This window comes from Procambarus clarkii, chromosome 21, assembly GCF_040958095.1.
Source record: "Procambarus clarkii isolate CNS0578487 chromosome 21, FALCON_Pclarkii_2.0, whole genome shotgun sequence".
NCBI lineage: Eukaryota > Metazoa > Arthropoda > Malacostraca > Decapoda > Cambaridae > Procambarus > Procambarus clarkii.
In genome coordinates, this window is record NC_091170.1 from 25,394,687 (window position 1) to 25,414,335 (window position 19,649).

General features: G+C 47.2%; 1 protein-coding gene across 2 annotated transcripts in view; it reads right to left on the reverse strand.

Annotated features, from left to right (window-relative positions):
* Positions 1-19,649, reverse strand: part of LOC123760569 (metalloendopeptidase OMA1, mitochondrial) — a 250,307-nt gene that overhangs the window by 30,185 nt on the left and 200,473 nt on the right. For both annotated transcript variants that reach the window (XM_045746252.2, XM_069328218.1), the window contains one exon: positions 5,746-5,934. In XM_045746252.2, coding sequence (XP_045602208.1) covers positions 5,746-5,934 — 189 coding nt within the window. The remainder of the gene's footprint in view (positions 1-5,745; positions 5,935-19,649) is intronic.

Below are 19,649 nucleotides of genomic sequence, written 5' to 3' on the forward strand. Positions count from 1 at the left end.
AGAGATGGCGATACCTGCGTCAAAATACCAGACGCGAAGAGCCAAAGAGAAGGCCGAACCAGTCACGGACAGGACCGATTCGGCCTGCTGAAAGAGGCGAAGCCTCAGGAAAAACGCCCCGGGTACGGACACCTATCAAGCAGCGTCTGAAAAGAAGGCCGGGCCGGCCACCATGGAACCATAAGGACTGTTCTCGTGGGAATGGGCTGCAACTGAGCCAGAACCCGAAGCAACAGCTGGACCCCACCTCGACCAGGCCTGCCGAAAGCCTCCACCGTGAAGTCCTCGCAGCTGGGAAGGGCGCCACAAAACGGGCGACGCCTAGACCACGCCGACCCGAAGACGTCCATGGCCAGGAGTCCATAAGCCCAACAGAGCCAACAAAACGAATCGACGACGACTGGCCAACCCACGAAGAGGAATGAACCGAGACAGCTGTCCACCAGGACGCAGGACACACCCCGGACACGAACCACACGGTTAACCAAACCCCCTGTGGTTCCGGCAAGAACCACCAGAGAACAGTCCAAACAGAGCTGAATGGTAGAGTACCTAGTGACCCAAACCCTCCGAAGCGCAAACCAGACAGCCATGAACACCTGAACCGGGCTGTGAGCCCGACGGACAGACAGACTCCATCAACCTCGGCCGACCTGGTGAGCACTGGTCACAAAGCCCCAGCCGAGAGACGACCCGTCCGTGAACACATCGAGCGAAGGCTCGGGGAGCTGCCAAGGCACGGAACCCCGAAAACCCCAAAGAGGAAGCTGGTGACGCAGCACCAACACCAGATCCCCAGAGGAACCCAAGGAATGCAAGAGGCGGAAGTGGAGTCTCCGTAGGAACCAACCGACGCCGGAGCCAAACCCGACTCCGCGGGCAGACAAGCACGCCGAAGTGCAAACTCCCGCACAACCGCCCAAGCAACCGCTGATCAACCCGGGACCCCCTCCTGAACAGCCAAAGGCGGGACCACAGCCACAGTAACACTTCTGGAGGGAAGACAATGAGGGGCCCAAGAGCCTGAAACAAGGCCCAGGTCCGAACCCGGGAGGGAAACAGAAGGTAAAACCTCCAGATCACCAGGAAACCAAACCCAGCGATCTGGAAAGAACCATCCCCTGGCGAGCAGACAAGCGGACTGACTGGGAGCCCACTCCAGCCAGTCGTCGAGGTAGGCCAGACACCGAATCTCAGACGCAGACAGGGCACTAAGATCCGGTAAAGATGCAAAGAGTATACAAAGTGCCCTTCACAAAATAGGGAATGCAATAAAAACAGCAAACCTGAAGCCCCACCACCAAAGCATTGTATGACAATCATATTAAGACATATTATGACATATGACAATCATTATATGACAATATGACAATTATAATCAAAGCATTATATGACAAAGAGTGCTGGGAAGACGGGACACCACGAGAGTAGCTCTCATCCTGTAACTACACTTAGGTAAGTACACATAGGTAATTACCAACCGTGCTAGCACCAGAAAAACTGGAGAGGAACGTGCCAAGAAGTGACCTGGAGGTCCAGGTCCACCATCCATGCACCCGGCCCTAACAGAATCCGAACAGGAGACAACAGTCCTCCGAGCAGGGCAGAGGATCCAGGGCGCAGACGGAAGTAGTCCAGAAGAACTGCAGACTGGAAAAGCTCATGACTGCAAAGAGCAGACGGGAAAAGCTCATGACTGCAAAGAGCAGACGGGAAGCCCAGAAGGATGGGGCGGATCGACCACGCCCCACGCACCCACGAAGAGGAAATGACGAAGCGCAGGGAAGAAGCCCACCCCGCCAGCTCTGAACCCCCCCCCCAAGGGGGAGAAGCCGTCCTCCGACGCCAGCAGAGGCCGGAAGACAACCCAAAGCGCCCACCAACAGCGGGACCAAGCGAGAGGCAACAGAGCAAGCTGCTCCCCCAGCGCCCAGTCAACAGAGAAGGGAACAGAACCCCTTCAGAAAGAAAAAGTACACTACCGAAGTCATGAGGAGAGACTACGGGAATGAAACCACACTTCGCTGGAAGAGGAAGTGAGGGGAGACCTGATCACCACATACAAGATACCCAAGGGAATCGACAGGGTTGAGAAGGACAGGCTATGTAACACAAGGGGCACACGCACTAGGGGACACAGGTGGAAACTGAGTACCCAAAAGAGCCACAGATAGAATTAAAGTTTTTTTTTTTTTTTTTTTTTTTTTTTTTTTTTTTTTTTTTTTTTTTTTTTTTTTTTGAGTGTCAGAATGGGAACGGGAAAGCACTAAGAAGTAATGTGGCGACTCCTCACACAAGTAACGAGGCTGACCCCCATACAATGTCACATGTAGACATGACAGAGCCCAAGAGGCACAGGAACCGATACACCTGTTGACGGACGGTTGAGAGGCAGGACCAAGGAGCCAGAGCTCAACCCCCACAAGCACAACTAGGTGAGGACATATATTGTAAAAGCACAAGCCACCGACTAGTGGCAAAGAGCACTACGCCGGCCAGGCAAAGAAGGCACAAAACTGCATCAAAAGGCCCACCTCGACAGCAAAACTACAAAGTCCCAGCACAACCACAACATGTGCCAAGACCCAAAAAGCTCAGTCTGCAAGCCAGGAAGACCCCCGGAACCCCAAAAGGCAGAACCGGGTCACACGAGGAAAAGTCCCCTGAACCCACAAAAGGGGGCCCAAGAGGAAGAAACCTCCAGAACGAAACCAAGGAACCCAAAGGAACCCAGAATCGAACCAGGGGGAGCCCAAACCACCACATTTGCCGGCGGAGAACACCACTAAAAGGCAAAGCACAGACCCCAGCAGAACGCCCTGGGAAAACGGTCCCAACAGACCGAAAACCGAGGGGCAAGGTGTGGGAGCAAGCATACCAGCCAGGGGCACTGAGCCTAAACCCAGAGGCTCAGACCCAAAATCAACACCCCAAACGTTCCCAGAGGAACAGGCAACGGCAAGAAAACACCAGAAAAACAAAGAAACGACAACAGGAGAACAAAAACCCTGCAAATTTTTTGAAAACTCACCAGAGACGCTCGCTCGCACACCCAGACGCATGTAAACAAACCGCAACGCCGCCCTGGTGGCCACGCCGGGAAACCGGCAGACGAAAATGGCCGCCAGCAGGGGCTGTGACTGACGCTTAATACACAAAAACACGCCAGCAAATGTGGGAAGCTAGCAGACTGGAAGGGCGAAAAACGACGCCCAACAGCAGAAAAACCCCTGAAGGGGCAAAACCGCCCCAGAACTGCTAGCAGGCAACCCCCACAGCCCCGGGAACCAACAACAGAGGCCCCGGGGCAGAGCCGTCCTCCAAGCCCTCCGCCCTTAAAGAAAAGCAAGAGCCCATGGGAAAGGCAACAAGAAAGGGCCGCTGGTAAGACCCAGAAGCCTTGGCAGGAGGCACAGGCTCAAACCTCCGTCCCCAACCCGAACGGGGCAGCCCCCGAAAACCGCCCGAGTCTCTGCCGCAACTGAACCCCGCCCCGACCCCGAAACCCGCAGACGGTCCGGAGCCGGGAACATGGAGAGAAAGGGGCGAGCAGCACCTAACCAAACGGGGCGGCCACGGGGCATTCGAGTGGGAAACCAACCTAGCATGTTGCAGCAACCTAACCTAGCTTGCAACACGGATGCCGCCTGTACTCTGAACAGTAATAACATCAGGAGAGTACTGGAGAACAAGCAGAGAATCACTCGCAAGACTCCGGGTCAAGGTGTCAGTGACCCAACAGGCAGCATGACGGAGCTAAAAATGGCGACTGTCACCCGGAGACAAGGGAACAGCAACCAACGATCCCGTTCAAGACGGGTTGGAACCCGGAAGACACATTCAATGGTCCCCCGAGCCCAGACAGGGGTTTCCAGGGCCCGTAGGGTAACAACTACGGGAAGCCCGGGCAAGGTGTTGCTAACCGGTTAAGAAACCCAAACATAACAAGAGGGTAGATTATAGCACTGAAAACCCCTGAGACGTGTACAAGCACGGGGGCCTAGCAGAGGGCCGCCAAACACTACCAGTGGAACTATAACCACCTTAGGCAGACCCCCACCAGGCAAGAAAATGAAAAACAAAAGAAAAACCCCGCAAAAGTACACCGTCTCCAGAGGCAACAGAAACCGGCCGCCGCTTAGGTGGCAGGCTGCGCAACACCTTGACGCCCTAACCAGCACAATACCAATCCCTACCCAGGGCCAAACAAGGGCCCCAAGCCCCAGCTGGCCCCAAGGGCGAGGCAAATGCCGAGCAGCAAAAAAATCTACGGGAATGGTTCCCGAACGCCCCAGGGAAGATAACCCTGTTACGCAAGGGCAGTACTCACAGGGCGCTTAGGGAAGTCAGCCACTAAGCACATGCAGCCCCGGCACTGATGAAGTACTCCTGGCCACCGCACACCACAACACACGGCAGTGAACGCCACACAAGGCAAACACCGCCTAGGAAACTGAGGCCAGAGAAGCGTCAATCCCGGTTGACATTAGCGAACGAACTGGAGCTTGGCAGCCAGCGCGGTAGGTCCGGGGCTCCCCCCTCCCCCTCCCGGGGTGGGGAGGGCTGCGCGGACGATCGGCGCGGCAGTAAAGTGTGATGTTTGCTTGTTTGCTTGTTTCCTTGGGATTGTAGGGAGTTTTCTACCTCTCTGTTCGGTTTTTGTTGTAGTTTCTTACCATGTGGGGTTTGTTTTGTTACGCCTACCTTTCTGGGTGCCTAACCCCGGTCGATGGCAGATAAGGAAAACCCCCAACCATATGGGGTTTTCCAGGGCCATTGCTCCCTGAAACCTCTCTGAAGGGGCCAGGTTCTGGCGCTGGTCCCTGGTAGGTCTGAACTCCTTAGCTAATGTCCCGGTCTAACATAACATACATTAGCCCGATAAGCTCCAGGGAGCCGTAGGGGCTCCCCACAGAAAAACTGCTAAAGCTGAACCCCTGGGACATGTACATTCACAGGGGGCCTAATGAAGGTCCACCCAAGATATAAATGGGTGTGATCAAAACCAAGGGGAAGACCTTCACCTGGGAGGAAAACAAAAACAAAAGAAAAACCCTGCAAAAGGACAACGTACCCAGGTGGAACAGAGCGGCGCAGCGACGTGGTGACGTCATGCTTGTTTGTTCATTTTCATTTGGGGGAGTTCTGTGTCACTAGTTTGGCATTCTGTAGATATTTGTTAACCAGACTAGGGGCTTGTTTGGGGCACTTACCTTTCTGGGTGCCAGATCCAGTTGCTGGCATAGAATGCTTCCAATCACACGAGGGTTTCTATAGGCCATTGCTCGTCGTGCCTCTCTAGTGGGCCAGGTTCTGGCTTGTGGTCCCTGGTAGCCATAGAACTCCATGTGTATTGACTGATGCCAGGTCTAATACATTCATATCAGCCCGGTTAGCTACGGGGCATCGAAGAGATTCCCCCCCCCCAGAAAATTAATAAGAGACATTGAAATAATTAGGTAATAATATCTTTGTAGCAACTCCTGCCTGACAGCTCGACTGGAGGAGACCAGCCTCGGACGTGTACTCTGTCAGCGCCTGAATCTTGCCCGATTTCCTTGACCTATTGCAGGCCAAAATATGTCACCTACGTTTTTTTTTATTATTTTTTCCTGTGAACAGTAAACACATTTTAACAATCTAAGAGGATTTTTTTCTTGCACACAGTCGTGTTGTTGAGTATTAGCAGCAGTGTTAAAGTAAATGAAGAATTTTAGTTAAAATCTTCAAACCAGTGCAACTTACTTGACAGGCATGCCGCAGAATAATGGCCTCAGACATCTGTGAATCAATCATCTCTTGCCGGTTGTTATGTGATGGGTGTGTTGATAGCCAAGCATGGTTCACTCCTGTTTCACCTCGTTCTTTGCGCAGCTTATCCATCACAGACATTCTACCCCAAAATGCACTGGCTTCACGTACATCATAGCAAGCCTAAGAGTAAATTATGCCATAGATTAAGGGCAAGAGCTGCTAACATGAGCATTAAAAAAAATGCCTGACAAAAACAAACATTTTTGCTTGATGTAGTAGTTCCTCACTAAGTAAAATGCTGTATATAATAAAAGCTTATCTTTAACTGGTATTTCAACTTTCTTAATTAGCTATATATAAGGTATATTTTACTTCTTTTTAACCCTTAAACTGCACAACACATCAAGCGGTGGTGAGTAACTGTGGCAGAATTGTACACAACAGCTATTGATGTGTTGGAGTACCGCGCATATGATTTAAAAGGCTACAGGGGATTCACATCAGCTTCCTTCAGCCATTTAAAAAAAAATCGTGAGCAACATTCCTGGGTGTGAGAGCCTCAGCACTAAGGCTGGCGTTGGAGTTGCAAGATATAATCCAGCTTAGGATCCCAGATATTGTTGCATTATCAGAGACAAAACTTGAAGGAAATATAATAAATGAAGTCATATTCCCAAGAGGCTATTCAGTTTGGAGACGTGACAGGAAAACTAGGAAGGGAGGAGGAGTGGCTGTACTGGTGAAAAAAACACCTGAAGGTAAAAGAGTTAATATTTGAAAACCCTCGAGATATTGACATAATGGCATTGCAGGTCTGGAATCAGGATGATAAGCTGATAATTGTAAATGCCTACAGCCCACCAGCAAGCAACACATGGACAAAGGAAGAACTGGATGGCAAACGAGAGGGCCTCATAATGGTCATGAGAGATATTATTGTACAAGCAGATAAAGATAAATCACGACTGTTGATACTGGGGGACTTCAACTTTGAAGCAATAGACTGGGAGGCCTATGAAGCAAGAACGGAGGACTTTTGGACATGCAGATTTGTGAACCTCATTCTGCAGACATTCTTGTATCAACACATAAAGCAGGCCACAAGAATGAGGGAAGGAGATGTACCGTCAGTACTGGATCTAGTATTCACCAGGAAAGAAGAAGAGATATTTGACATCCAGTACCTTCCTCCCTTGGGAAAGAGTGATCACGTCCTGTTAGACATTGATTATGCTTTAAGATATCATCTAGAAGAAAATGGGGACATTGAAACAAGTTGATAAACTCGATTTAAGGAGAGGCAACTATGGGGAACTTCAAAATTTTTTTAATGAGTGTAATTGGACAGAATTGTTGCTAGGCAGGGAAGTAAATGAAATGTATGCCAAATTTTTAAAAATATACGAGGAAGGTACACAAACATTCATACCAAAACAGAGATGCAGGCCCAGAAAACAGGATTGGTTCGACAGAAATTGTGAGAGGGGCAAGAGACCAAAAGACACAAAAATGGAATCAGTATAGGAAGAGGCCAAACCCCCAAACATACCAGCGATACAAAGATGAGAGAAACAACTATACAGCAGTAAGGAGAGAGGCAGAAAGAAATTTTGAAAAAGGGATAGCAGATAAATGTAAAACAGAACCGGGCCTATTCTTCAAATTCATAAACAACAAATTGCAGGTAAAGGATAATATCCAGAGGTTGAAAATGGGAAACAGATTCACGGAAAATGAAAAGGAAATGTGTGAAACATTAAATGAAAAGTTCCAAAGTGTGTTTGTACAAAATGAAATCTTCAGAGAACCAGACACAATAAGAATTTCAGAGAACAACATAGAGCGGATAGAGGTGTCTAGAGATGAAGTGGAAAATATGCTAAAGGAGCTCGGGAAGAACAAAGCAGCTGGCCCAGATGGCGTTTCACCATGGGTTCTGAGAGAATGTGCATCTGAGCTCAGCATTCCACTTCACCTGTGTTCCTGTACACAGGCATCCCTGTGTACAGGAATCGTAGCAGACGTGTGGAAACAGGCTAACATAGTTCCAATCTACAAAAGTGGCAGCAGGGAAGACCCCCTCAATTATAGACCTGTATCATTGACAAGTGAAATAGTGAAAGTATTGGAAAAGCTAATCAAAACTAAATGGGTAGAACACCTGGAGAGAAATGATATAATATCAGACAGACAGTATGGTTTTCGATCTGGAAGATCCTGTGTATCGAATTTACTCAGTTTCTATGATCGAGCCACAGAGATATTACAGGAAAGAGATGATTGGGTTGACTGCATCTATCTGGACCTAAAAAAGGCTTTCGACAGAGTTCCACATAAGAGGTTGTTCTGGAAACTGGAAAATATTGGAGGGGTGACAGGTAAGCTTCTATCATGGATGAAAAATTTTCTGACTGATAGAAAAATGAGGGCAGTAATCAGAGGCAATGTATCGGAATGGAGAAATGTCACAAGTGGAGTACCACAGGGTTCAGTTCTTGCACCAATGATGTTTATTGTGTACATAAATGATCTACCAGTTGGTATACAGAATTATATAAACATGTTTGCTGATGATGCTAAGATAATAGGAAGGATAAGAAATTTAGATGATTGTCATGCCCTTCAAGAAGACCTGGACAAAATAAGTATATGGAGCACCACCTGGCAAATGGAATTTAATGTTGGCAAATGGAATTTAATGTTAATAAATGTCATGTTATGGAATGTGGAATAGGAGAACATAGACCCCATACAACCTATATATTATGTGAGAAATCTTTAAAGAAGTCTGATAAAGAAAGAGATCTAGGGGTGGTTCTAGATAGAAAACTATCACCTGAGGACCACATAAAGAATATTGTGCAAGGAGCCTATGCGATGCTTTCTAACTTCAGAATTGCATTTAAATACATGGATGGCGATATACTAAAGAAATTGTTCATGACTTTTGTTAGGCCAAAGCTAGAATATGCAGTTGTTGTGTGGTGCCCATATCTTAAGAAGCACATCAACAAACTGGAAAAGGTGCAAAGACATGCTACGAAGCGGCTCCCAGAACTGAAGGGCAAGAGCTACGAGGAGAGGTTGGAAGCATTAAACATGCCAAAACTAGAAGACAGAAGAAAAAGAGGTGATATGATCACTACATACAAAATAGTAACAGGAATTGATAAAATCGACAGGGAAGATTTCCTGAGACCTGGCACTTCAAGAACAAGAGGTCATAGATTTAAACTAGCTAAACACAGATGCCGAAGAAATATAAGAAAATTCACCTTCGCAAATAGAGTGGTAGATGGTTGGAACAAGTTAAGTGAGAAGGTGGTGGAGGCCAAGACCGTCAGTAGTTTCAAAGCGTTATATGACAAAGAGTGCTGGGAAGACGGGACACCACGAGCGTAGCTCTCATCCTGTAACTACTTAGGTAATTACACTTAGGTAATTACACACACACACACACACACATCTTCCTTTCCCAAGAGGCAGACAAGAAAAGCTCCAGCATATTTCAACAATCCTAAGTACTGTAGTACAGGATGATGATAGTGAGTGGTGTCCCAGAGAAAATAAAGGTATAGTGCTTTTGAAAAATAGGTGAGATAACAGGAATGTGCCAAGGGAAGTGAGAAATTGGATGAGAAAAAGTTCCCCTAGTGTTTCCAGTGCAGAGAAGAACATTCAAGATGGCCGCCGGCAAGAGGAAATTCAAAACAGAGTTTGATTTTGCTGGATTCAGTGAAGAAAGCATTGATATAACCAGTCTATACAACAAGTTGGTAAAATTAGATAACATAGTGACCTCTCATGTAGAAATAATTAGTAAATTGAAAGAAAGTAATGACCATTTAAATAGCAAAGTTGTATGTCTTGAGGGTTTAGTGAAAGACTTGCGCAAGGATAAGAATCAATTGAAAACAAATTGCAAAGCCATGGAAGAAGAAAATAAACTCTTAAAAATAGCTTTGGAATAAGTTAAAGTAAATTTAAACATAAATGACTACAATAGGTTAGGTAAGGAAATTCAACAGGAGAAACAGCTTTTGTCAGCACAGATGGAGGAAGTTACACAGGGAATAGAACAGTGCAAGAAAGATATGCAACTCACCTATGCACAAGTGGCCAAGGAGAAGGAAAAAACTGAAGAAGCAGTAAAGGAAGCCAAACACTGGAGCAACCAAGATAAAACAAACATTAGGCTGGAAGTGAGAAAAGAATTGGCATCTAACCCGAAGTTGGTGCAAAACACAGTTGATCGGAGTAAGTCCCTGATAATTTTTGGCTGGAAAGAAAAGGAAATAACATCTAGGTCAGAAAGTGCTGTAGAAGAAGCAAAAGTAGAAGATAAAATTGTTGGCCTCGTGGAAGGGCCTACAACCATAGAGAATGTGTGCGACTACAGGAGAATAGGCAGATATGTAAAAGGGAAAGATCGACCTTTGAGGATCACCCTAAATGGTGCCAAACAGATGGAAGAAGTACTAAGGAATGCCAGAAAATTACAAAGTGATGAGGATGGGAAAGTGTGGTCATTAAGATGAGATCTTTCAAAATAAGATAGAGAGAAGCTGAAACTGAACCTCGCCGAGGCAAAACGTTTAAATGAGAGCAGGAATGAAGAAGAAATCAATTCTTTTTTTCTACAAAGTGATAGGGGTAATCTTGAGGTTATCTTGAGATGATTTCGGGGCTGTTTAGTGTCCCGGGGCCCGGTCCTCGACCAGGCCTCCACCCCCCGGAAGCAGCCCGTGACAGATGACTAACACCAAGATACCTATTTTACTGCTAGGTAACAGGGGTATAGGGTGAAAGAAACTCTGCCCATTGTTTCTCGCCGGCGCCTGGGATCGAACCCAGGACCACAGGATCACAAGTCCAGCGTGCTGTCCGCTCGTCCGCTCGGCCGACCGGCTTCTGGGGTAGGCAGACCAGTAAAGCGGTACATAAAGGCAAACCAACAAAATCATTAGAGAGAGAGGGAGTGAAAAATAAGAATAGGGGGAACAAGTTCCTGAAGATTGCATACACCAACATAGATGGAGTAAGATCGAAGATACTGGAGTTAAGTGATGTAATACAGCTGCAGACACCAGACATTGTTGCACTCACAGAAACAAAACTTGAAGATGTTATTTTAAATGAGGTTATATTCCCAAGGGGCTACTCAATTTGGAGACGGAACAGAAAAATTAGGAAAGGCGGTGGCGTTGCTGTGCTGGTGAAAGAACACCTAAAGGTGAAGGAAATAATGATTGCCAATCCACAAGAAGTTGACATAATAGCACTAGAGATCTGCCATGAGGAGGATAAACTAATAATCATAAATGCATATAGTCCACTGCCAAGCAGCATATGGTCAAAGGAGGAGCTAGATAGTAAACGAGAAAGTCTTATAATAATAATGAGAGAAATCATAGCGAGAGCGGATAACGATAGTTCACGACTGTTGATAGTCGGTGACTTCAACTTGAAATCCATGAAAGACTGGGAAGCATATGAAGCTAAAACAGAAGATTTTTGGACCTGCAAATTTGTAGACCTCATCCTGGAAACATTCTTATATCAACATGTTAAACAAGCTATGAGGATGAGGGAAGGGGACGTTCCCTCCATGCTAGATTTGATATTTACCAGGAAGGAGGAAGAAATATTTGACATTCAGTACCTTCCTCCCTTGGGTAAAAGTGACCATGTCTTTTTGGGAATAAAGTATGCAATGTGTTATAATCTGGAAGAAAATAAGGAGGTTGAAGCAGATGAAAAACCTGACTTTAGGAGAGGACATTATGGCAACCTTAGAAATTTTTTTAGTGAGTATAATTGGACAGACTTGATGCTAGGCAAGGAAATGAATGAGATGTATGTCAAGTTTTCTGAAATATATGATAAAGGCACAAAAAATTTATACCAAAACAGAGATGCAGAACTAGGAAACAGGATTGGTTCAACAGAAATTGCGAGAGGGCCAGAGACCAAAATGGAATCAATACAGGAAGAGGCCAAACCCCCAAACATACCAGCGCTACAAAGATGCGAGAAACAACTACACGGCAGTGATTAGAGAGGCAGAAAGAAATTTTCAAAAAGGGATTGCAGACAAATGTAAAAGAGAACCAGGTCTATTCTATAAATTCATAAACAACAAATTGCAGGTAAAGGATAATATTCAGAAGTTGAAAATGGGAAATAGATTCACGGAAAATGAAAATGAAATGTGTGAATCATTAACCCTCAAACCGCGCATATCATATATAAATGATATCAGTGACAAAACCGAAAACGCGCACATCATTTATATATGATTTCGTGTCTAGCGCTATAATTTAAACGCCCCGCTTGGGATAGGGGCAGCTATAGTACAGCCACGACCATTAGTTGCCAGATGCCACCTAGAAAAAAATTCAAACCAACATTCTTGGGTGTTACAGCGTCAGTATTGAGCAAGCCACCAAGGCTGGCGCACGCAGCACGAGCTCACAGGACCGCTGTTCAGCTTGTGACCACAGCATCGCCTACAAATACCATAATATAAATGATACTGCAATTATTTAGCAGTGATAGTATTACTGAAGCCCCCTGACTGTGATAAAACTGACCAGGATTCTGATAATAGAAGGATTGTGGTGATATTTAGCGCTGTGCTCCATGGAGGGAGGAGTAAGGCTTTGGGAGGGAGGGTTGTGGCATCATTTTCTGACTGTGTGTGGTCACCATTTATTGACTGCACTCACCATACCAGCTTAGTGGTTCGCCATGGTGAACACAAATGTAGATACTTATATATAACGTGTGTATAGTGTGAGATAACAGCGAGAGGAGTAGGTAGGGAGCCGCCTTTTTGGTGAGGGAAGAGAGTCGTGTGCACGACTTGGCATGTTGTTTACTGATGGCCACTATGGTCTTTGGGCACCATACCAGCTTATTTGTTCAGGTATGGTGAATAAAACAGGTAGATACTTATATATAATATGTGTATATAGCGTAATAACACCACAAACAATATTGTTGGAGGACAAATATTAGTGCGTCTGGCCTTGAGGGCAGCCGCCGATCAACTGACTGTGTGAGTAGCTACGTCTTATGGCCTTTACTCACCATACAAGCTTAGATGTACAGTTATGGTGAACAAAACATGTAAATACGTATATATAATGACTGTGTATAGTGAATAAATACAGAAAGAGTATTGTGGGAGGTAAATGAGGGTGAGGGAGGGAGTGGCAGTGAGTGGCTCGCTGGTGTGTGGCGTCACTCCTCGTTGCTTTTTGACTCACAAGACCAACTTAGTAGTTCGTTATGGTGTACAAAACATGCAGATACTTATATATAACCTGTGTATATAGTGTAACAACAGCAAAACTATTTGTTTATTGTTTTATGAACATAATAATTGAATCACTAATATGCACACCATAATTTTGAGTACAGCGATGGTTCACACATTTTATAATATAAATATACCACAATTCACTGTATGGAATAATATTACTGCAAAAAAACTAAGAAAAAATCAATCAGAGACATTGAAATAATTAGGTAATAATATATTTGTGGCAACTGCCGTCTGACAGCTCGGGCGGAGTAGACCTCGTCTGGCGAAGGCTCTGCCAACGCCCCTTTTTTGCCACACTTCCCTACCCTATTGCGGCTAAAATATGCCACCTACGATTTTTTTGATATTTTTTCCGTGATCAGGGAACAAAAATGAACACTTCTATAAGACGAAAGAATTTTTTTGGATTTTTTTTTGTTGTTGCGCCTGTGGGTGTGAATTCCATTTGGGCCCCTAGCGGTTTGAGGGTTAAACAAAAAGTTCCAAAGTGTGTTTGTACAAAATGAAATCTTCAGGGAACCAGATACAATAAGAATTCCAGAGAACAACATAGAGCACATAGAGGTGACTAGAGACGAAGTGAAAAAAATGCTCAAGGAGCTAAATAAGAACAAAGCAGTTGATCCAGATGGAGTTTCACTATGGGTTCTGAGAGAATATGCACCTGAGCTCAGCATTCCTCTTCAACTGATTTTTCAGGCATCCCTGTTTATAGAAGTTGTAGCTGATGTGAGGAAAAAGGCTAACATAGTTCCAATCTACAAAAGTGGAAGCAGGGAAAACCCCCTTAATTATAGACCGGTATCATTGACAAGTGTAATAGTGAAAGTATTGGAAAAATTAATCAAAACTAAATGGGCAGAACACCTGGAGAGAAATGATATAATATCAGACAGACGGTATGGTTTTCGATCTGGAAGATCCTGTGTATCGAATTTACTCAGTTTCTATGATCGAGCCACAGAGATACAGAGCACCACTTGGTTTCCGAACTTTAGTTATCCGAAACTTCCAGTTTCCCGATTGGGGTTGGGGAGTCATGCTACCCGAACAAAGTTCGGGTAGGAAGGGGTCCACCAAGCGTCACGCCGGCTTGTGGTGGTGGGTGGGCGATGGTCCAGTTTGCCCACTGTGACTTCACAGATTCACGGCCTATTATTCCTATTATTTTGAATTGCCATAAGGCTGGAATGTTCATTCTGTGCTTTTGTTTTACATATCTGCACAATCAAGAAACATCTGTGCACCATGTTGGCTCCAAATGCACGCATTGCGTCAGTGATGGCTGACTGGTGATGGCTGACTGGGGGGGGAGAATCAGTGAGAGAGGGGGGGAGAGAGATGCTAGGAGGGAGGGGGAGGTAGGGAGAGATGTTAGGAGGTAGGGAGAGATGCTAAGAGGGAGGGGGAGGTAGGGAGAGATGCTAGGAGGTAGACAGGAAGGGATGGAAGTAGTGAGAATTAGGGAGGGAAAGGCAGGCTGGCAGGCACAGGCTGGCAGGCACAGGCAGGCAGGCACAGGCAGGCAGACAGGCAGGCAGGCAGGCAGGCAGGCTAGCTTGCAGGCAGGGAGTGAGTGGTAGTCACGTGGTTGAACCGCGTGACCTTGAGAGATGGGATGTAGGGGGGCGGGTGGTTTGTTGGTGGTGGGGGTGAGACCGGCTCATTCCCGAAGATAAGCCTAACACACACTACCCGTTAGCATGATGGCAGGGGGGGAGGCAGGCTGGCTGGAAAGGAAGCAGGCTGGCAGGCAGGCAGGCTGGCTGGCAGGCTGGCTGGCAGGCTGGGAAGGAGGCAGGCTGGCAGGCTGGCAGGCTGGGAAGGAGGCAGGCTGGCAGGCTGGGAAGGAGGCAGGCTGGCAGGCTGGGGAGGCAGGCTGGCAGGCTGGGAAGGAGGCAGGCAGGCAGGTTGGGAAGGAGGCAGGCTGGGAAGGAAGCAGGCTGGCAGGCTGGCAGGCAGGCTGGCTGGCAGGCTGGCAGGCTGGGAAGGAGGCAGGCTGGGAAGGAAGCAGGCTGGGAAGGAGGCAGGCTGGGAAGGAGGCAGGCTGGGAAGAAGGCAGGCTGGGAAGGAAGCAGGCTGGCAGGCTGGGAAGGAGGCAGGCTGGGAAGGAAGCAGGCTGGCAGGCTGGGAAGGAGGCAGGCTGGGAAGGAGGCAGGCTGGGAAGGAAGCAGGCTGGGAAGGAAGCAGGCTGGCAGGCTGGGAAGGAGGCAGGCAGGCTGGGAAGGAGGCAGGCAGGCTGGGAAGGAGGCAGGCTGGGAAGGAGGCAGGCTGGGAAGGAGGCAGGCTGGCAGGCTGGGAAGGAGGCAGGCAGGGAAGGAGGCAGGCTGGCAGGCTGGGAAGGAGGCAGGCTGGCAGGCTGGGAAGGAGGCAGGCAGGGAAGGAGGCAGGCTGGGAAGGAGGCAGGCAGGCAGGCAGGAAGCGATATATGGGTGTTGAAGTGAACTGTGAACCACGTGACCTTTGAGAGTGTGTGTGTGCGTGTATGGGTTTGGGGTGGGGGGTGGGGGTGGTGTGTCGGTGGTGGGGGGAGAGGGGGAGGTGTGTCGGTGGTGGGGGGAGAGGGGGAGGTGTGTCGGTGGTGGGGGGAGAGGGGGAGGTGTGTCGGTGGTGGGGGGAGAGGGGGAGGTGTGTCGGTGGTGGGGGGAGAGGGGGAGGTGTGTTGGTGGTGGGGGAGGGACCGGCTGACTCCGTAAGCCTAACCACACTCCATAGACCTGTGACCCAGATTTGTTTCTTAAATGTACAGTACATCATCGTATATTTTAGGCAGGATGTGCCTGCAGGCTGGCAGGAAACATCCAGAGGATGTTTGCCAGACGTCTTAATAATCAGTTAGGAACAATTAAGGACTTTTATAAAGCGGATCAGGACTTCACTTATTGATGAGTACAAACAAAACACGGTCGCATTTACGCCATGAACCTGACGATTTTTTTCCCTAGAGTTTTTTTCATAAATTTTTCGGAAAAATTTCTTTTTACATTTCTAGTTTATTTTTTCCTCTCTATTTCTCGTATACGAACTTACATGTTAACCGACGGGTCTCGTCCCCAAGGGGTTCGGAAACCAAGTGGTGCTCTGTATTACAGGAAAGAGATGGTTGGGTTGACTGCATCTATCTGGACCTAAAAAAGGCTTTCGACAGAGTTCCACATAAGAGGTTGTTCTGGAAACTGGAAAATATTGGAGGGGTGACAGGTAAGCTTCTAACATGGATGAAAAATTTTCTGACTGATAGAAAAATGAGGGCAGTGATCACAGGCAATGTATCAGACTGGAGAAATGTCACAAGTGGAGTACCACAGGGTTCAGTTCTTGCACCAGTGATGTTTATTGTCTACATAAATGATCTAGCAGTTGGTATACAGAATTATATGAACATGTTTGCTGATGATGCTAAGATAATAGGAAGGATAAGAAACTTAGATGATTGTCATGCCCTTCAAGATGACCTGGACAAAATAAGTATCTGGAGCAACACTTGGCAAATGGAATTTAATGTTAATAAATGCCATGTTATGGAATGTGGAATAGGAGAAAATAGACCCCACTCAACCTATATATTATGTGAGAAATCTTTAAAGAAGTCTGATAAAGAAAGAGATCTAGGGGTGGTTCTAGATAGAAAACTATCACCTGAGGACCACATAAAGAATATTGTGCGAGGAGCCTATGCCACGCTTTCTAACTTCAAAATTGCTTTTAAATACATGGATGGCGATATACTAAAGAAATTGTTCACAACTTTTGTTAGGGCAAAGCTAGAATATGCAGCGGTTGTGTGGTGCCCATATCTTAAGAAGCACATCAACAAACTGGAAAAGGTGCAAAGACATGCTACTAAGTGACTCCCAGAACTGAAGGGCAAGAGCTATGAGGAGAGGTTAGAGGCATTAAATATGACAAAACTAGTAGACAGAAGAAAAAGAGGTGATATGACCACTACACTAATATGACCACTAAAAGAGGTGATATGACTGTGTGTGTGTGTGTGTGTAATTACCTAAGTGTAATTACCTAAGTGTAGTTACAGGATGAGAGCTACGCTCGTCGTGTCCCGTCTTCCCAGCACTCTTTGTCATATAACGCTTTGAAACTACTGACGGTCTTGGCCTCCACCACCTTCTCACCTAACTTGTTCCAACCGTCTGCCACTCTGTTTGCGAAAGTGAATTTTCTTATATTTCTTCGGCATCTGTGTTCAGCTAGTTTATATCTATGACCTCTTGTTCTTAAAGTTCCAGGTCTCAGGAAATCTTCCCTATCGATTTTATCAATTCCTGTTATTTTGTATGTAGTGATCATATCACCTCTTTTTCTTCTGTCTTCTAGTTCTTCTGTCTTCCATAGCCCCATTGTGTGTGTAAATACCTAAGTGTAGTTACAGGATGAGAGCTACGCTCGTGGTGTCCCGTCTTCCCAGCACTCTTTGTCATATAACGCTTTGAAACTACTGACGGTCTTGGCCTCCACCACCTTCTCCCCTAACTTGTTCCAACCGTCTACCACTCTGCGAAAGTGAATTTTCTTATATTTCTTCGGCATCTGTGTTTAGCTAGTTTATATCTATGACCTCTTGTTCTTAACGTTCCAGGTCTCAAGAAATCTTCCCTATCGATTCCTGTTACTATTTTGTATGTAGTGATCATATCACCTCTTTTTCTTCTGTCTTCTAGTTTTGGCATATTTAATGCCTCTAACCTCTCCTCGTAGCTCTTGCCCTTCAGTTCTGGGAGCCACTTAGTAGCATGTCTTTACACCTTTTCCAGTTTGTTGATGTGCTTCTTAAGATATGGGCACCACACAACTGCTGCATATTCTAGCTTTGGCCTAACAAAAGTCGTGAACAATTTCTTTAGTATATCGCCATCCATGTATTTAAAAGCAATTCTGAAGTTAGAAAGCGTGGCATAGGCTCCTCGCACAATATTCTTTATGTGGTCCTCAGGTGATAGTTTTCTATCTAGAACCACCCCTAGATCTCTTTCTTTATCAGAATTCTTTAAAGATTTCTCACATAATATATAGGTTGAGTGGGGTGTGTGTGTGTGTGTGAAGAAGAAAAAAAAATAGTAGTAGTTAGAAACGGTTGATTGACAGCTGAGAGGCGGGTCAAAAGAGCAGAGCTCAACCCCCGCAAGCATAACTGGGTGAATACAACTAGGGGGAATACAGATGTTATATATAAGCATCTACATGTATATAGTGAATAAGAACAAAAACAGTATGGTGGGAGGAGTGGTGTTGGCGAGTGAGCTGTTGTTGAAGGAGGGAAGGAGGTGGCATTTTCTGGCTGGTGGGGGAGCCACTCCTCGTTGCTTTTTAACTTATCATATCAACTTAGTGGTTCATTATGGTGAACAAAACATGCAGATACTTGCATATAACCAGTGTATATAGTGTAATAATACAGAGCACCACTTGGTTTCCGAACTTTAGTTATCCGAAACTTCCAGTTTCCCGATTGGGGTTGGGGAGTCATGCTACCCGAACAAAGTTCGGGTAGGAAGGGGTCCACCAAGCGTCACGCCGGCTTGTGGTGGTGGGTGGGCGATGGTCCAGTTTGCCCACTGTGACTTCACAGATTCACGGCCTATTATTCCTATTATTTTGAATTGCCATAAGGCTGGAATGTTCATTCTGTGCTTTTGTTTTACATATCTGCACAATCAAGAAACATCTGTGCACCATGTTGGCTCCAAATGCACGCATTGCGTCAGTGATGGCTGACTGGTGGGTGGATGGACGATGGAGCTGAGGTGGGAGGCAGTATGAATGAGGGGGGGGGGGGGGGAGAATCAGTGAGAGAGGGGGGGAGAGAGATGCTAGGAGGGAGGGGGAGGTAGGGAGAGATGTTAGGAGGTAGGGAGAGATGCTAAGAGGGAGGGGGAGGTAGGGAGAGATGCTAGGAGGTAGGCAGGAAGGGATGGAAGTAGTGAGAATTAGGGAGGGAAAGGCAGGCTGGCAGGCACAGGCAGGCAGGCACAGGCAGGCAGGCAGGCTAGCTTGCAGGCAGGCAGGCAGGCAGGCTAGCTTGCAGGCAGGCAGGCTAGCTTGCAGGCAGGGAGTGAGTGGTAGTCACGAGGTTGAACCGCGTGACCTTGAGAGATGGGATGTAGGGGGGCGGGTGGTTTGTTGGTGGTGGGGGTGAGACCGGCTCATTCCCGAAGATAAGCCTAACACACACTACCCGTTAGCATGATGGCAGGCAGGCAGGCAGGCTGGCAGGCAGGCTGGCTGGCTGGCAGGCTGGCTGGCAGGCTGGCAGGCTGGGAAGGAGGCAGGCTGGGAAGGAGGCAGGCAGGCAGGCTGGGAAGGAGGCAGGCTGGGAAGGAAGCAGGCTGGCAGGCAGGCAGGCTGGCTGGCAGGCTGGCAGGCTGGCAGGCTGGGAAGGAGGCAGGCTGGGAAGGAGGCAGGCTGGGAAGGAGGCAGGCTGGGAAGGAAGCAGGCTGGCAGGCTGGGAAGGAGGCAGGCTGGGAAGGAAGCAGGCTGGCAGGCTGGGAAGGAGGCAGGCTGGGAAGGAGGCAGGCAGGCAGGCTGGGAAGGAAGCAGGCTGGCAGGC